The sequence below is a fragment of the Hippopotamus amphibius genome, chromosome 8 (assembly GCF_030028045.1).
Source record: "Hippopotamus amphibius kiboko isolate mHipAmp2 chromosome 8, mHipAmp2.hap2, whole genome shotgun sequence".
Taxonomy (NCBI): Eukaryota; Metazoa; Chordata; class Mammalia; order Artiodactyla; family Hippopotamidae; genus Hippopotamus; species Hippopotamus amphibius.
The window spans coordinates 66,036,858-66,053,807 of record NC_080193.1 but is presented as its reverse complement, the minus strand read 5'-3'; the positions used below and the strand labels follow the sequence as shown (position 1 = coordinate 66,053,807).

At 44.4% G+C, this 16,950-nt stretch overlaps 1 protein-coding gene across 2 annotated transcripts in view; it reads right to left on the bottom strand.

Annotated features, from left to right (window-relative positions):
• The window catches only part of KIF5C (kinesin family member 5C), a 153,498-nt gene that overhangs the window by 46,911 nt on the left and 89,637 nt on the right, over positions 1-16,950 (bottom strand). For both annotated transcript variants that reach the window (XM_057745260.1, XM_057745259.1), the window contains exons 11-12: positions 13,484-13,632; positions 3,124-3,299 (exon numbers count right to left, since the gene is read on the bottom strand). In XM_057745260.1, coding sequence (XP_057601243.1) covers positions 3,124-3,299; positions 13,484-13,632 — 325 coding nt within the window. The remainder of the gene's footprint in view (positions 1-3,123; positions 3,300-13,483; positions 13,633-16,950) is intronic.

Sequence of the window (16,950 nt, the reverse complement as noted above, 5' to 3'; positions counted from 1 at the left end):
TGTCATACAGAGTGAAGTAAGTCAGAAAGAGAAAGACAAATATTGTATGCTAACTTACATACACGGAATCTAAAAATGGTACTGATGAACTCAGTGACAAGAACAAGGATGCAGATACAGAGAATGGACTGAGGAACTCGAGGTTTGGGAGGGGGCGGGAGGTGAAGGGGAAGCTGAGACGAAGCGAGAGAATAACACAGACATATATATACTACCAACTGTAAAATAGATAGTCAGTGGGAAGTTGTTGTATAACAAAGGGAGTGCAACTTGAGGATGGAAGATGCCTTAGAGGACTGGGACGGGGAGGGTGGGGGGGACTCGAGGGAGGGTGGGGGGGTGAGTCGAGGGAGGGAGGGAATACGGGGATATGTGTATAAAAACAGATGATTGAACTTGGTGTACCCCCAAAAAAATAATTAATTAATTAATTAATTAATTTTAAAAAAAAAGAAGCTGTGGTACATATATATACAATGGAATACTATTCAGCCATAAAAAAGAATGATATAATGCCATTTGCAGCAACATGGATGCAACTAGAGATTATCATACTAAGTGAAGTAAGTCAGAAAGACAAATACCATATGATATCACTTATAAGTGGAATATGAAATATGACACCAATGAACTTATCTACAAAACAGAAACAGACTCATAGACATAGAGAACAGACTTGTGGTTGCCAATGGAAAGGGGGTTGGCAGGGAGGACCGTAAGTTTGGGATTAGCAGATGTAAACTATCATATACAAGATGAATTAACAACAAGGTCCGACTGTATAGCACAGGGAACTATATTCCATCTCCTGTGATAAACCATAATAGAAAAGAATATTAAAAAAAAAGAATGTCTATATTTGTATAACTGAGTCACTTTGGTGTACAGCAGATTGGCACAGCATTGTAAATCAACTATACTTCAGTCAAAAAAATAAAATTAAAAAATTAAGTATTAAAAAATAATAATAAAGTGCATACTTTTCTGTCACACAGCACTGCCCTGGAAGAGCACCTGTCCTTAGACCCCTTGAGCACAGAGGGACACAGGGGCAGCGGGAAGGAGACAATATAATCTTTCTCCCAACACATTCTAGACAAATTCTTTAGGGCTGACATGGTCCTCATTTCAAGGGCTAAGGCCAAAATGGGATAAGCACTGGACCGGGAATCAGAGCTGTGTAACCTCATCGCAGCTCTGCCACCTATGGGCAAGGTAAGTCATCGAACCACCCTGGGCTAGCTTCTCACCTAGACCTAGATGCTCTCAGTGTGACCACTAATAATCTATGAAGGTGGCCTGTCCCAACTCATGTATTCTCAAAAGTATCAAACCACCTACATCATCAGAAGCAGGAAATAGCTCCCAGAACCTTTATGAGGAGGACAAATAAGAATGACAGCTGATAAGACACAAGCGGGCCATCCAGGGAGAGATACGAAGATCAAACCACGAGCTTTGGTGCCCTCCCCCCGGGCTGAGGCTTTGGGGCTCAGCTCTCTTCCAGGTCTCCCAGCATTGCCCTGTGATGGACCACAAATGCTAATCTCAAAATGTGTGCTTAATAGGATTTTCAAAGCATACGCTAAAGGAAAATGATACAACCGAAAATGCCCCAGGCTGGTCAGGAGGAGGCAGAGGCTCTAGGGTCAGCTCTACCAGCTACCAGCTGAAAACTGTCAAGGCCTGGCATTTCCTACATTTCAGAAGCTGGATTCAAGACTTACAGTCTCTCTCAGATCAACGAAAATTCCTCACGCTGACAAGGTAGAAGATCCCAATTCCAATCACGGTGGGCTTGTATTCACAGAGAATAGAGAGTAGAATCAGGTTATCACCCCACATCCAGGATTCTTTGGAGATACTAAAAATGATCCCATCAATTTTAAATGAGAAAAAAAAACTGCAGTATGTTTTAAACAATAGCATTTCTTTGGAGAAATCAAGAAATCCACATACGTCATTCACTTACTTATTGATCTCCCTTTTCTCTCACTTTGTTTGAGGTTTTACATAAAATACCTGGGTAGAAATGGAAGGGTAACCGTATGTCTAGTGCCTAAAGAGTAATTAACCCAGTTCTCATGGTGTGAATATCTTATTAAATACCGTTACCCAAAGGGTAGGGTGACCCCAGTTTAACACTGCAGTTATAATGCAAACTCCCAGAGCCACAAGCACAAAGAGAACGGGCTTCCTTAAGGCAACCAAGTCACATTTCCCTCGTAAAGGTGATACCAGACTCTGAGCTTTACTCAGAAGAGAGAGGCCTGTGAGAGTAACGACGACGTTAACATAACAAACCTGTTTCATCCAAGCCAGAGGTGTCCCCAAGCACTCTGAGCTGAACCACAGCAGAAAGATTAAATCAGACTAAAAATATCAGCAACCTTGATGAAATGAACTGAAAGGATTTAGATATTCCAAGGGCAATACGCCAAGATCACGTGAAACATCAATTTAATTTCCTTTGCCTCTGGGATTCCTAACCCGACCTTCATTGGGGATAAAAGATACAGTGTTCTCCGAGATCTCTTTTCCTTTATGCCAATTTGTGCACTGACATGGTTCTTCGAGTCCCAAAAGTTTGCCATGAAATTGGACATCCCTAATCAGCATGTCCAAACTACTTCGTTCAAGAGGATGCCCCTGAAAACAGCATTACTGATGCTGCTACTACTGGCTCCTCATTCCAGGGTCTGAGAGCTCCATGATTAAAGTACACACCTGAGTTTTGGGAGCCACCACCTTTGCCCCTATAGCTGGGACACTGCTGGAATTTCCAAGAGGTGATGGATAGGCCCAGAGAAGAAAAAAAGGGAGAATTAAACAAAGGTCACGTACCCTCCCCACCCCATTCTGATGCAGTGATAAGACCCCATCCAATTTCTAGATGTGAAGACTCTATCTACCCAGGCCAGCACTCCACTTTCCCAATCAAATTTCCATGAAACATGAATCCCAAAGAAGAGCTAGGGTAAATATTAGGAAGACAGGTATAAACATCAGCCTGCAGCCCTGCATCAGTTCTGTGGGGCTTGAGCTGCTTCCAGCCAGTAAATCTAGGACCTGCTACCTTTAGTTTTTATACCAGTGTGAGGTCTGTAAACTCTGACTACAGACCTTATCATCCAGTTGTCGGTAGAGACTGGAGATCTCCTCATCATATTTCTCCTTCTCCTCTGCAGAGATGCCGGCGACCACAGGAGCAATGTTGTCTATGATAGGGGTGTTGTCACAGGGCTCCAGGGTCTTCTGGTCCTTAGCACTGATCTGTTCATCCTCAGGCACAGCTTCTCCTGCAAAGCACAGCCAAGAGGAGTTAGGAACTGAAGAAATCCAGCATGCGGCCCTCCAGGAAGCGTTCCAAAAATAGTCACTCCTGTGAAAAAGATACAGAGGACACAATAAAGAGCTGTTGTATAAAGTTATAGTTTGTGTTCTTTCTATTTGACAGGAAAGGACGTAGTTAATTGACCAAAACTGGTCTAAGGAAGAAGGAGAGTATGTAACACTCCCTCTCTCGTGATGTATCACTTAAGTAAACTGGTTCCACCAGCCACACAAGCTCTCAACTAACCCACGTTGCAGCGATACCCAGAATTTTTTGCGTACGCTTTTCTTTTGTTGAGGAATATGCTGAAGTTTTACTAGAATCATATTCTCTCTAGTGATTGATTCAAAGGGAAACAGACCTCTGAGGCATCCTAATTACAATTAATTAGGTTACTGTTTCAGTAATAGAAACAGCCAAATCAAGAAACAAATTTGCCATTGTTAATAGAACACTGTAGGACCCAAATCCTCAGACTCTGAGAATCTCTGATTCTGAGGCAGGAAGCAGGGCAGCCCTGGACCAGGGAACTCTGACCGACATGGCACAAACACACATCCCACTACCACTCTCTCCCCAGGAAGTCAGACTTAATTGGCTCGACTGGAGAGTTCAAATAGAATAATTTCTTGTGATATCAGGTAGTCCCAGGAAAGAAAAAGCAGCCCATCTAGAATATCGTGCAGACACCCTGCATACTGCCTCTCAGTCTGCAGAGGGGCACTACGCGGCCTTCGAAGGAAGTAGTACCAAATGTGACCATGCAAACGGAGGGCAAGGTGAAGTTCTCAAGCTGGCCGACGACTATCCCCAACAAGAAAACCACCTTGCAAGGACAGGCTGCATAAAAAGGAGTCTCTGAGAACCATGTGGCTCAACTGTGTCTCTTAAATATCTTCTTGGAAAGCAAACCAAAACCAAACATACTTTTCCATCACAATGTTTACCATCAGCTTCACACTCAGTTTGCTACAATCAGTGAGCGTCTGCAACGTTCCAAGCCTCACCCAGTTCTCAGCCTGTAAAATGCATTCTGTGGAAATTCCCCAGGAATACTGTCCTGCGCCAGAGGGAATTTCTCAAAGAGAAAAAGAAAAAATGACACCCAAAAACAAATGACAGAAGAACTGAACTCCTAATCCATGGCTTCATGAACAGTATATATCACGTCTCAAGAAACCCACCTGAACACAGACTGTGTACATTTATCTCGATATAAACAAAGCAAGACTCCATTATCTCACTTGATAATCACAAAATGGTACCATAGGCCTCCACATCAAATAAAAGTAACACTCAATGATTTCGCCTTGGTATCACAGTTTCATCTGAAGCAGCAACTTGAATCAAAGCCTGGAATAAATGATTACGTTGCTGAATATAAAACTGAGCCAACCATTTTTTCTTCTAAAGCTCAACTAGACTGTACTGTACCTAAGCCTTTTTCTAAAATTATTGACCTGAAAAAAACCAGAATATTAGAGTAGCCTTTGAACTGAACCTGAACCAAATCAATATTTCATTCAGTTCCAATTCCTGGTTTAAAGCATCCATCAACAACCTCAGTGTGCAGACTGGATTTCATCCAATTAAAGGATCTGTATTCTCTACAGCCTGCTAAGTCCATCGGCTATAAAAGCAGTACCATGTTCTAGTTCCTAAGGATTTTTTTTTTTGCTGTAAAACATTATATATATAAAATTATAAAAACATAAATGTAAATATCTTTTTCTAACCATAGACTATATACTAAAACTTGAAAGCCCTCCTTCACCTCTACCTCCCAATTCTGTTCCTTCTCTAGAGACTTTCACCACTAACACTTTGGTAAATGTCCTTTCCCCATTTGGATTATGACTGTATCTCTAATTTTTCAACCCTAGCTTAAGAAATTTGTGAACAGGGCAATCCAGTGCAGTATGAATTGATCTTCCAGCTAAAGCATAATGAAGATGAAATTCCTAACTGCACTAGACCAGAAACCAGCCAGAATATAGTCATATTGTCCATAGGCCCAAGTCCAGAGGTAAGATACAAAAACATCTGAAAGAGACATATTCCCTGTGTTCTTTGGTTCCAAATGGCCAGAGAGGCATTGATATCGTGAGGTTGGGGTGAGCTGTGGAGCTGCCCAGCACGTGTTTCCATTCGTCTGGGTGGGCATGAGTCATGGATGAACCCCACAACCTAGCAGAGGGTGACCTGCTCTAACCAAAAGTCAGAGCCTTCCCCTAAAGCTGCCCTCTTCTTCCACTGAGAAATTATAGCATTACAAAGCACCAGGGTTGTCCCGGATTACAGAGGTCCAACAAGCTAGCCAGCGCTGCTCCGAGGCACCTGGAAGTGACTAGCGGAGGCTGTACAAACATGTCAAGGCCACGGAGGGATGCGAAGCCACCCTGCACCTCCTACAGATCTAGCCAATCACAAGCCATCTCCTGCTTAACTTCTCACTTTGTTTTTCTGTAAAGGCGAGGAAATAACAGTGCCTTTAATGCCCTGTTCTAAAGATTGATTAAAATAGTACATGTGAAAAACACAAAAGTCCATCTCTTGTCCCCTCCTCTCCCTGATGAATTGTCAACTTTTTAGGTTTTGCAGATAAAATATCATTTTTACTTAACCTGAGATTAGTGTTTCTGGGGTCTTCACAATACCTTTGGTGGTTAGGGTTCAGTTCCCAAAATAAAATACAATATAACCATGCAAGTGCCTTTCGGTTTTATTTTTGTTATTATGAAAACAATATTTGAAACCTATAGCAGCCTTTCTGGTGTCCCTTGAACAATTCTCTGAATCAAAGCATCAACATGTCCCCCACAAAGCTACATCTAAACAGCGAGCCCATCCCAGTTTTTATTCTAAAGGTCAGGCAGTCAGGATTATTTTTTGCAGCAGCCGTTCAGGACGAGAAGAACAAAGAGGCAACACGCAGGAACAAAAGCAGCGGGCGTCTGGGGGAAAGCACAGCTCCTGCCCGGAGAAGAAGCAAGAGCTGGTTTTCCCAAACACTGCTGCCCCTTCAAAGGACCGAGAAAATGACTTCCAGAAGAATCCCTGGTAACTACACTGTCCAGCTCACAAACACGTCTGGGGACTGTAAATTCCCAGCACTGTGCAGGACCTGACACTAGGCAATCTGTCTCCATGGCAATCTCACGGCGTTAATGGAGACTATTCCCTGCACTGCAGTGGACCAGGTCTCCGGAGGAGCCCCCACAAGGTGATTACGGAATAACTGATGTAACACGGAAAACAGCTGCAAACAAACCCTAGAGAAATAATGCCCTAAAATCTGGTGGTAGGAGAACAAGAAAAGGACCACACATGAAGATTAGCATCTATTTTTATTTTTATTCTCCTTTGCAGGAAAAGAGAATTTCTCTTAGTTTATCCCTTGAGGATTTATCCCTGCTGTCTATAGAGAAAGAGCTTATAATATTATAAAGCATCTGATTGTTTAGAATGAAAGCTCCCCCCACCCATCCTCAAGAAACATTTCCCTTTTTCACACAAGCATTCTGGCATTTCCTATTGTCAGATGTAATTACCTGTAAGGACTAAAACGATTTGTGTGTACACAGGAGCATTCAGTTGGAGCATACCTATAAGGTTTGCAGAACATTTTAATTATAAAATGAAAACCCCCAGAAGGCATAAATAACGTTTCCACAAAAAGCAGAAATCCATCAATTGCAATAAACAAGAATGACAGACTAATCAAAAATTCTTGTTAGCACTATTAGTTAAAAAAATCTAAAACAGGCTTTTTGGGGTTTTGTTTTTTCAAAAAAAAAAAAAAAGAAAGAAAGAAAACCATTAGACTGCCAGTAATTCATTAAAATTTCACACATGAAGTAGCAACAAGCTAGTTATCCTTTTCATAAGTTGAGTCCCTAAAGCCTCTGGAGAACATAGTAAGGTAATTGCCTTCTCTCTGCAAGTCCAGGGCAAAGATTGGCTGGTCACTCACAGCTTCCGCCAGAAACCAGATCAGCTCTGGCAAAGGAGGTGCTTTCTTTTAATACCAATTAAACAGGCCCAGCGGCAGACCTAATGGCATGTAATTTCTATATCAAAGAAATAAAAAGGAAATCTTTAAGTTGCCAGATGGGTAAGAGCAGCTGGATACAAGATGTCATTATATAAATGGGAGGTTTAAAAAAAAAATCATTCCTTTATGGGATTATTTTGCATGCAAATAGCATCTTTTACCCTAGATCCCCAAAATATTGTAAGATGCTTAAGACATTCTCTAATCCCTTCTACAGTAATTTTCTAATAAACTGGTCACCCAGGACTCTGCATACTCTTTACATTCTTCTTAAATAGGCCGCACAATTCTCCTAGTGGTCAGTATTTCTATTAGTGTTTGGTTGTGCTCTCGAAGGAAGAGGGCTTAACAAATTAGATCTTTCAACTGAAAGGCTAACTTCTGAGCTTCTACAATAATCATGAGTCCAAGGGGGGGCCGGCATCTCCTACATATTTCATGCCAAAAAAGCAAATCGTGTTCCAACTACGGAGGCTGCACAGTTCCACAGAGCCCCATCAGACTCGAGGTTACAGATTTAGCTGGTTAGGGAACCAAGCCTGCTGGCCTGGCAGGTTTTAAATCTGGAGAACAAATCTGCTCTAGAGATTGCTGATTTTTCCACACCTTCTCAGCCTGTGATGAAATAATTTCTTTGCATGATTTCAGCAAATGGGGTAAATCTGCATCCACTCTGTTAATTGATATTATATTATGCAAGAGATGCTACAGATATGCAGTATCTTCAGGTCATTTCCCTGCACTTCTGACACCTGGATCTTCAGGGCCTCTTTTTCTGGCTTAAGCCCTTGTAAAAAGTTATTTTTTAAAGGATAAAATTCAAAGAAGTACCAGAAGAGAGGCCATGTGTAAAGACTGACCTGGCACTAACAGGGAACTATGGACTCAACCCCCCTTCTAAGCATCATGCCCCTGGTCCTTCAGCCCTCCTTCCCCTTCCTCCTGTCCAGAGTCTTCCTGATGGACTGAGGGGGAGGGGGCAGTGGTGAATAGGGAATTCAACTACCTAAATCTATCCCCACTTACAGGATGGTCTGACTCCTTTCCGTACCTATGATCAACAAGCAACAGAGCTGGAAAAAAAAGAAAGATCCTATTTCTGACAGCTGCCCACTCCCTCTATCTGTCCTTAGGCAAGTAGGCTGAACAAATTTCCATGAGGCTGCAGTTGCCAAGAGAGCCTCCAGATTTGAGGAAAGTCTGCCCATCGATTTCAGCCCACAAGATGTCACTAGTAGATTGTAGCGGACGTGTTGTTTTTCAGAAACTCAACACCCATTTTTATAACAGCACCTTGACTGCGCTGTGAAGAATTACCCTCTCTGATGTGTGCAGTCTTGGTCAGACAACACATCAGGGTGCCCTGTCCCTCCCCAGACAAAGTACACCACCCAGCTCAGTATCCTCCATCTCTCCAGGGCCTCTGGGTCTCTAACACACAAGACAAGGATGGAAATACAGTTAGAGGGGGTCCACTCCAAGTGTGGCCCCCTTATGAGCCCAGTTCCTCCGCTAGGTTCTTTTGGTTCTGTGAGTCACTCATAGCCTTTTTTTGTTGTTGTGTTAGTTTCAGGTGTACAGCAAAGTGATTCAGTTATACATCTATTCTTTTTCAGATTCTTTTCCATTATAGTTTATTACAAGATATTGAATACAGTTCCCTGCTTTTTCTGTTTGTTTAAGCCAGCAGGACCCTCACTGGCCCAGTGCGGAACGGAGCCAGAAGAGTGGGTGGCTCTCCCCACTCCTGCTTTATAAAAACAAGGCATGCCCCCCACCTGAAGCCCCCACGCACATGCCCCGGCTCCCCAAACGGCAGTGGCAGAGATGAATTACGACTTCGTGTGGTATGTGCATTACGAGTCACAGGTCACATTCTGAGAATCAATGTGCTACTACACCCAGAGGAGAAAGCTGCCAGGCTCGCATCCTGAAGTAGCCCATTAAGCTACGAGGATATAGGTGGGGGTGGGGTGGGGACCAGCCTACAGACACGTAATAAGATAGTATTTCACGGCTTTTGAATGAGTTTGGGCAGAGAATGCTCTCTTCTGTGGCCAACTGTGTCAGACGTACCTCCCTTCATTTATTTACAGTATCTGTCTGGACCCAACTGGCCATTGAGACGTCATATCATCTCGCCTCTTCTAGGCCTTTGTATTCCTACCTCATTCTGTGTAACAGCGAACTGTAAAAAGCACACGCATGCACACACACGCACGCGGCTCCCTGCTACACTCCTCCTCTCTTGCTCTCCCACAGCCGGAGTGCAGCAGCCAAATTTTTAAACTATAAACACTGTGCAAGGGAAGGAATCTCTTTCACAAGGGAGGATGCACACAGCTGACAATGCTCCTTTATCATACTCTGACCGCGACCTGGAAATAGCCGCATGCGGGAGTCACCGCGGCGAACTCCGTGGCTGCCTCCCACAAGTTCAGAACCCCTGTGTGTATCACATTTCAAAAGAAGGCTGGAAATATCCTGCCACCTGCGTTTTAGTGCAGGGCACTGCCTCGTCACTCCACCTTTCAAAACCCCCACTCTAGCTGACACAGCCCAGCTGTGCCCTCGTGACCACGAGGAGTCAATGCACAGGACACCATGGAAGGAATTCCAGTCCCTTCTCTTCACACTCATCTCCGTGGCCTAAACACAAACTACCAGGGCTGCGTGCAGGCTGCACCCACAAAGGAAAGAGAATGCACTTGGGAGTCAAGCACCCTACAGAGTCACCTTGGGCGTGTCTCCCATCCTGCCTCGAGCACTGCTGAAGGATTAAACTCCCAGCCTCGGAACACGACGGAAAGCCTCTGGGTTTTTCTTGGATGTGCAGTTAATCCTTAAAATAATCCTTCACTCACACCTGGTCAAAGGACCACCCCACCATGCCTCCACCTGCCTCACTTCCTGCCTCATTTTTTATACCACTACAGTAGGCTCTCTACATTTGAAAACTTTTGCTTCCAGGAAAAAAAAAAAATGTTAGCCTGCAGGACAGGAGAGCGCCATAAATCTCCCTACTCCTAATCACTCAGTGATTACATGGTAACGGTGGGGGTGAGTGGAAGGGTCTCTCGAGACCCTCCCTCTTCTCTCTCCAGAGTCTACAGAGGACCTCAACTTTACCTATGCCTTCAGTTATCTCCTAAAGATCTACGACTCCTATGTTTCTCTCTGTAGCTCAGGCAGCTCCCCTGAGCTCCCGGCCTAAGTTCTTATTTGGCATTTTCACCTGGATGTCCACAGGCACCTCAAACTCCCCTCCTCATCGTCTCCCTTCTGGTTCTCCTCCAGTATTTCCTCTCTCAGTGACTGGCTCTGCCCTCCATTCAACTCAGCAAGCCAGAAAACTTGACAGCCTCTCTCTCCGCAATCTACTCCTCACCAAGCCCTGCTGATTTCACCTCCTAAATACCTCTCCGGTCCATCCAGCTCTATCCACTTCCACTGCCCTGTCTCTCAATTCAACGACTGTAATCTCACCCCTGGAAGACCACCCCAGGTCCTAGCCCTTCTCCCGCACCCTCCAGTCCATCCTCCAATACGACCAATGGACCTTCAAAAATGCAAGTCTTATCATATGATCTGCAGCTTAATATTCCTGAATGGCTTCTCCGTGTTTCCAAGGTAGTGATTTAAACCCTGAACAAGGACTGCATAGCCCTGCCTGCCCCTCTCACACATCTCAGGCCACCCCAGCTCTCCACATTGGCTTTCATATTCCTGCCCGTCAGGGCCATTGTAAACCTGGCTGCCCCCACCCCACCCTCACCTCCTATTTCACTCAGCTAACTTCTCTGTTTCTCTCAGATCTTATCCTCTATGTCTCTCTCTCTTCTTTTTTTTTTTGGCGCGTTGGGTCTTCGTTGCTACAGTTGCTCTAGTTGCGGCGAGGGTGGGCTTTCTCTAGTTCTGGCGCGGGGCAGGGGGCTACTCTTCCTTGCGGTGCACAGGCTTCTCAGTGCGGTGGCTTCCCCTGTTGCAGAGCACGGGCTCTAGGTGTGCAGGCTTCAGTAGTTGCAGCACGCAGGCTCAGTAGTTGCGGCTCTAGTGGCATGCTCTACAGTGGCATGCTCTACTTGTGTCCCCTGCATTGGCAGGCAGATTCTTAACCACTGCCACCAAGGAAGTCCCCCTATGTCTCTTATTGGGGAAAACCTTCGCTGACTTGAGTTAGGCTCAGGGTCCTCTGCTGTAACAACACTTAGCACCTTAGACTTTCCCTTCTTGGTATGCAGCACAGACTAGCATCACACATTCATTGATCATGGCTGGGAGTCTACCTCCCCTACCAGACTGTAAGCTCCATGAGGGCAAAGACCATGCCTGATTGCTCACCCTTTAACCCCCCCAGCACTGTATTAAACACAGGCTCACTTAAGGACAGACATTTATGACAGTTTGTCACGTGTCAGAAACCATACATTAGTTTTCCTAAATTATGTAAGTTGAAGGCTTAGGTAGGATCGCACCCTAGAGGGCATGGAAAACAGTTAATTTCTGAGTAGATGCGCAAGATAGATGAAGTGGGACGGAGCTAAAACGATGCCAGGTGAACAATCCAAGAGCAGGGGAGAGTGCCCAAAAGAGACGCTAGCCTTGACCATGGGTTAGGCAAACAGGGCAGTGGGCAGACCCCAGAGGACAGCTGATTGAGGGATGGAGAACTGGAGGGTTGGAGCTTGGCAAAGGACAGGAAAGGAAAGAAAAAAAAAAAAAAAAAAAGCAAGGTTAGCTGGCCACACCACATTGTTTCTAAGGCCAGTCCCTCCTCCCTTTGTCAAAAGGCTTTACTGAATGTTCCAGTTGCCCAGCAGAGAAATGACCCAAGAGAATCCCAGAAATAGAACAAAATTTCATACAGCCACTCCCTGCCTTGCCAAGCACCCCTCCCTACTCTCCTACTCCTGCCAAAGTGCAAGAAATCATCCACAAGCCACAGGTGCTGAATTATTCAATTATTCTAGCAGCTTTCAAAACACGTGTGCAGCTAGACAATCTCCCCAAAAGAAAAGAATCATGTTATTTAGGCTACTAGGTCATTTCTTGAACCTCTCTTGAATCCTGGTTGGCCACGTAATTGTTTTTTCAATTGAACAGTAGCACACTGACACCCCACCCTTGCCAGCAAAACCAGTGGCAAACACATAATCACAAGGCGAGCTGCTGCTAACTCTGCAGTTATAAGCAGGCAGGTTCCCTTCCGATCCTGCACAGCAGCCCCCAGGCTCCTACACGTACCCAAGCCTCAGATCTGATGCAGCACCTGAAATAACTACCAAGCATGGCCGCAGGGAATCTGAAGAACAACCTCCAACTATCCAAGACACCAAGCTGTCTTGTTTCAGTGGAGAAAAATAAAGGGGGGACTTCTACCTTCCAATCTCCGTCACAAAGCAAAACCCACTAAAATAATCTGTCTGCGCTTGGATCTGGAAACCCTTCTTCAACGCCTCACCCACAACCCACCCACCACTGCATGTCAGCTCTCTGAGATATTTTCTTCGAGTAGAACAAACCAAAGAGAATGTTTTAGGGAAAAAGAAAAACGAGTCACGAAATAAGCCCTTAAGACTCCATTTTAGGACAGAGCTTCTTCAGGAATCCTCTGTTTCTGGTTCTGAAGAAGCAGAGCACGAAGATGAGTTGGGAAGAAAAAAGAAATGCAAATATTTGCCAGAGGTGACTTTTAACTCCAAATCAATTATAAAATTCACATAGGAGAGAATGATATTTTTCATCTAATCGAAAGCAATCAGAGCCTCAAAATCTTGGGCACTGCCCTCTAAATCTCAAATATGGCTACCAGAGATCAATCACAGTGATAGAGGCGCATTTCATTGGGAAGAGAGTAAGGCAACCTTGCAAACAGTCACTTGCCCACACTAAGAATGTATGTCAGCCAAGTGACGACATGAGGGCAGGGATCGCTGCTAGGGAATAAGAAAACATCTGCTTGTTCACATGGGTTGTTGCAAGGCAAGACCAAGCTCCACCACCATCCGCTCTTTCCCAAAGTGTCCCAGGATGCCAACAGTCGTAGGAAAAAGAAAGCACACTCATGCCTCATTCTCCCTCTCATTCTTTCTTACCATTTCTCCATCTGTTTAGCTCCATCTCCAGATGCTGGATAACATTCTTCAAAGTCTTGTTTTTCTCTTTCTCTTTTTCATATTTCTTCTTCCATTCTTCCGCTGTCAGTTCCAGGTTCACAGAAACTGTATTCTTGATGGTCTTAGCCCTGGGGTGAAAAACATAAGGGAAAAATTTTGAGCAAAGCTACTAGCATTCACGAAATCATGAATACAACTAAGCCTCAAATTCCTTTCACGCCAGAAGACTGGGGCTTGCGGAGCAGGAGGGGCCCTGGAACTTTTACCTACCAGCCTCCTAGCTGTATTAATGGCGCCACTATTCCTAAGGCTCCAAACTCATCTTTTCCTTTTTTTTTCTCTCCTTTACCTCCTGCCAGTCTCTAGATCCAATGGGATTTTCATTCAAATTGTCTCCCGGGGCCTTTCTCTATTCCCTCTGCCACCACCTTGGTCTATGTTCTCAGCACCAACTTACAGTAACAGCCTAGCTTTTTCAACATTCAGCATCCTCCGGTAAGCATCTTACATACCACTGCCAGATTCATCTGCCCAAGGAGAGCTTCCTTTCCATTCAATTAACATCTATGAAACACTGAGGATGTCTCTGGCCTCAGAGCTTCCAGTTTCTCATACCAATAAATATACAGACGAATCAGTCATTTCTCTTACTCACACCTGGTACCTAGACTCACCCCTGACGTGTTGAACACACGCGCCCAGGACAGGTGGGTCACTTTAGCAGCCCAGGCTGGCCAGGGGGACCCACGGCGCTCTCATGAGCACATCCTCCCCCGCCCCCAGGCAGCGGGCACCAAGCGCAAGGGCAGGGCCCACTTTTCTAAAGGAAAGTCAGAAATTGAGATTTTTATTTGTATCTCCCAGTTTAAGACAATTTTTCAAAACGACGTGTGGGACAAACAAACATGTCTAATGGCCACCATCTCACCACCTGTGGTATAAGAAGAGATGGAGTGACCTCCTAGGGTGGATGGCCTGGGGGCAGTGCAATGCCATAGTAGATGTTTGGACAGTAACTCACGGGAGCAACACATGAGAGCTAAGTCAGCGGCAGCTCCAGCCAGGACTCAAAACCAAATACATGATTCACCGACTTACACGCGGAAATGAACACATAAGGAGACTTGTCCAATTAAAAAGTAAATTGACGATGGCAGAATTCCACTAATTGCATACCTTTCAAGAAGTAAAAACCTCACTTAAAAATATGTGATACCCTGTTTTATTTGCTATTGACTTTTTCATTTTAAACTCCCACCAGTTCTTGTCCTGTCACGTTGGCCAGTACTAGCTGGTGTGTGATTCGGGTTAATTACTGTTGTCACGAAATGACATTTTGGACATGATTTCTATTTCAGCGAAAGATATTCAGCAGTCCTCACCAGTGCAGCAGATGTCATTCCAAAACCTAATTCCTAAAGCAGACAACTAAATAAGCCAACTGTCAAAAGAGGAGTGAAATGATTTCAACGCAAGACTCCACTTAAGGGTTAGTATAGTTCTCCCTCGCTCACTGCAGCTTAAGGCTGCTGTCCCCAGAAGTGCTTCCACTCTGATTTTTCAGGTAACAGCAGTCTCACTGCTACTGTAAAGTCTATGCCAATTTGACCCTCTCACCCTGCCTCCCAGCATCCTCAGGCAGTGTCGTGGGCGCCTCTCAGACACGAGCACAAACACTGCAGCCTCCACGATCAACTTAAAGCCAGAAAGTGAAACATAACCCATGGCTGAAACGCTTGCAGACATTTAAGGGTATACGTTGAGGCTACTGATCTTCGTTTTCACATCATGAAGAACCTCTTCGTGATTTCCGATGATATCAGAGCCTTTCTGCTATACTCAGGCAGGTTTAGCCAGAGCACAGTTTTGTGAGCAGATCCAACAAGATTATCACTGGTATAACTGACCCTCATCCTCAACGTTCTTCCGAGTCGTCGAGAAAATTCTTTCCCTCCCACTTCTGTGGTAATCAGAGTCCTGGCAGGAGACAGTCTACTCAGATCGGGAAGAGTGTAACAAAGGCATGGGAAGGGTGATGAGAAATAACGAGGGATAACGGGTCCCCCACAGTAGTGATGCGGGAGCCACCCTTAGGTGGAAGGGGGCCCAGAGGGAGGGAGCTACGAGCAGGATGTCCGTGTGAGCAACCTAAATATCCATCACCAGAGGAACAGATAAAGAAGATGTGGTACATATAGACAATGGAATATTACTCAGCCATTAAAAAAAAAATAATGAAAAACAGTGCCATTTGCAGCAACATGGATAGACCTAGATACTGTCATACTGAGTGAAGTAAGTCAGACACAGAAAGACAAATATCATATGATATTGCTTATATGTGAATCTAAAGAAAGGGTACAAAGGAACTTATCTACAAAACAGAAACAGAGTTACAGATGTAGAAAACAAACTTATAGTTACCAGGGGGTAAGGTGCAGGGGAGGGATAAATTGGAAGACTGGCACTGACACACTACTATATATAAAACAGATAATTAATAGGCACCTACTGTATAGCACAGGGAACTCTACTCAATACTCTGTAATGGCCTATATGGGAAAAGAATTTAAAAAAAGAGTGGACATATGTATATGTATGACTGATTCACTTTGCTGTACATCTGAAAAGAACACAACATTGTAAATCAACTATACTCCAATAAAAATTAAAAAGAAAAAAAAGATCTAGAGAACAAACAACTAGTGGTCACCAGTGGGGAGAGGGGGGTGGGGAGGGGCAAGACAGAGGTAGGGGATTAAAGAGTACAAGCCACTACGCATAAAATAAATAAGGCACAAGGACATATTATATAGCACAGGGAATATAGCCAGTATTTTACAATAACTATAAATGGAACATAATGTTTAAAAATTGTGAATCACTGTATTGTACACCTGCAACTTATATAATATCATACTTCAGCTATACTTCAATTAAAAAAATAAATTAATTAAAAAAAATTTTAAACCCTTAAAAATAAAAGAAGGGATCTTCCCTGATGGCGCAGTGGTTAAGAATCTGCCTGCCAATGCAGGGGAAAAGGGTTTGATCCCTGGACTGGGAAGATCCCACATGCCTCGAAGCAACTAAGCCCGTGCGCCACAACTACTGAGCCTGCACGCTAGAGCCTGCAAGCCACAACTACTGAGCCCACAAGCCACAACTACTGAAGCCCACACACCTAGAGCCCGTGTTCCAAACAAGAGAAGCCACTGCAATAAGAAGCCCACGCACCGCAACAAAGAGTAGCCCCTGCTGGCCACAACTAGAGAAAGCCCGCGTGCAGCAACGAAGACCTAATGCAGCCAATAAATAAATTTTAAAAAATAAGTAAATAAAAAATAAAAGAAGAAGACTGTCCAGCGGAAGCTGTAACAGCCTTCAGTCTAGGAGCAGAGCCAACCCAAAGTGACCCTTCAGGGAAGGAGCCAAGAAATTAATAG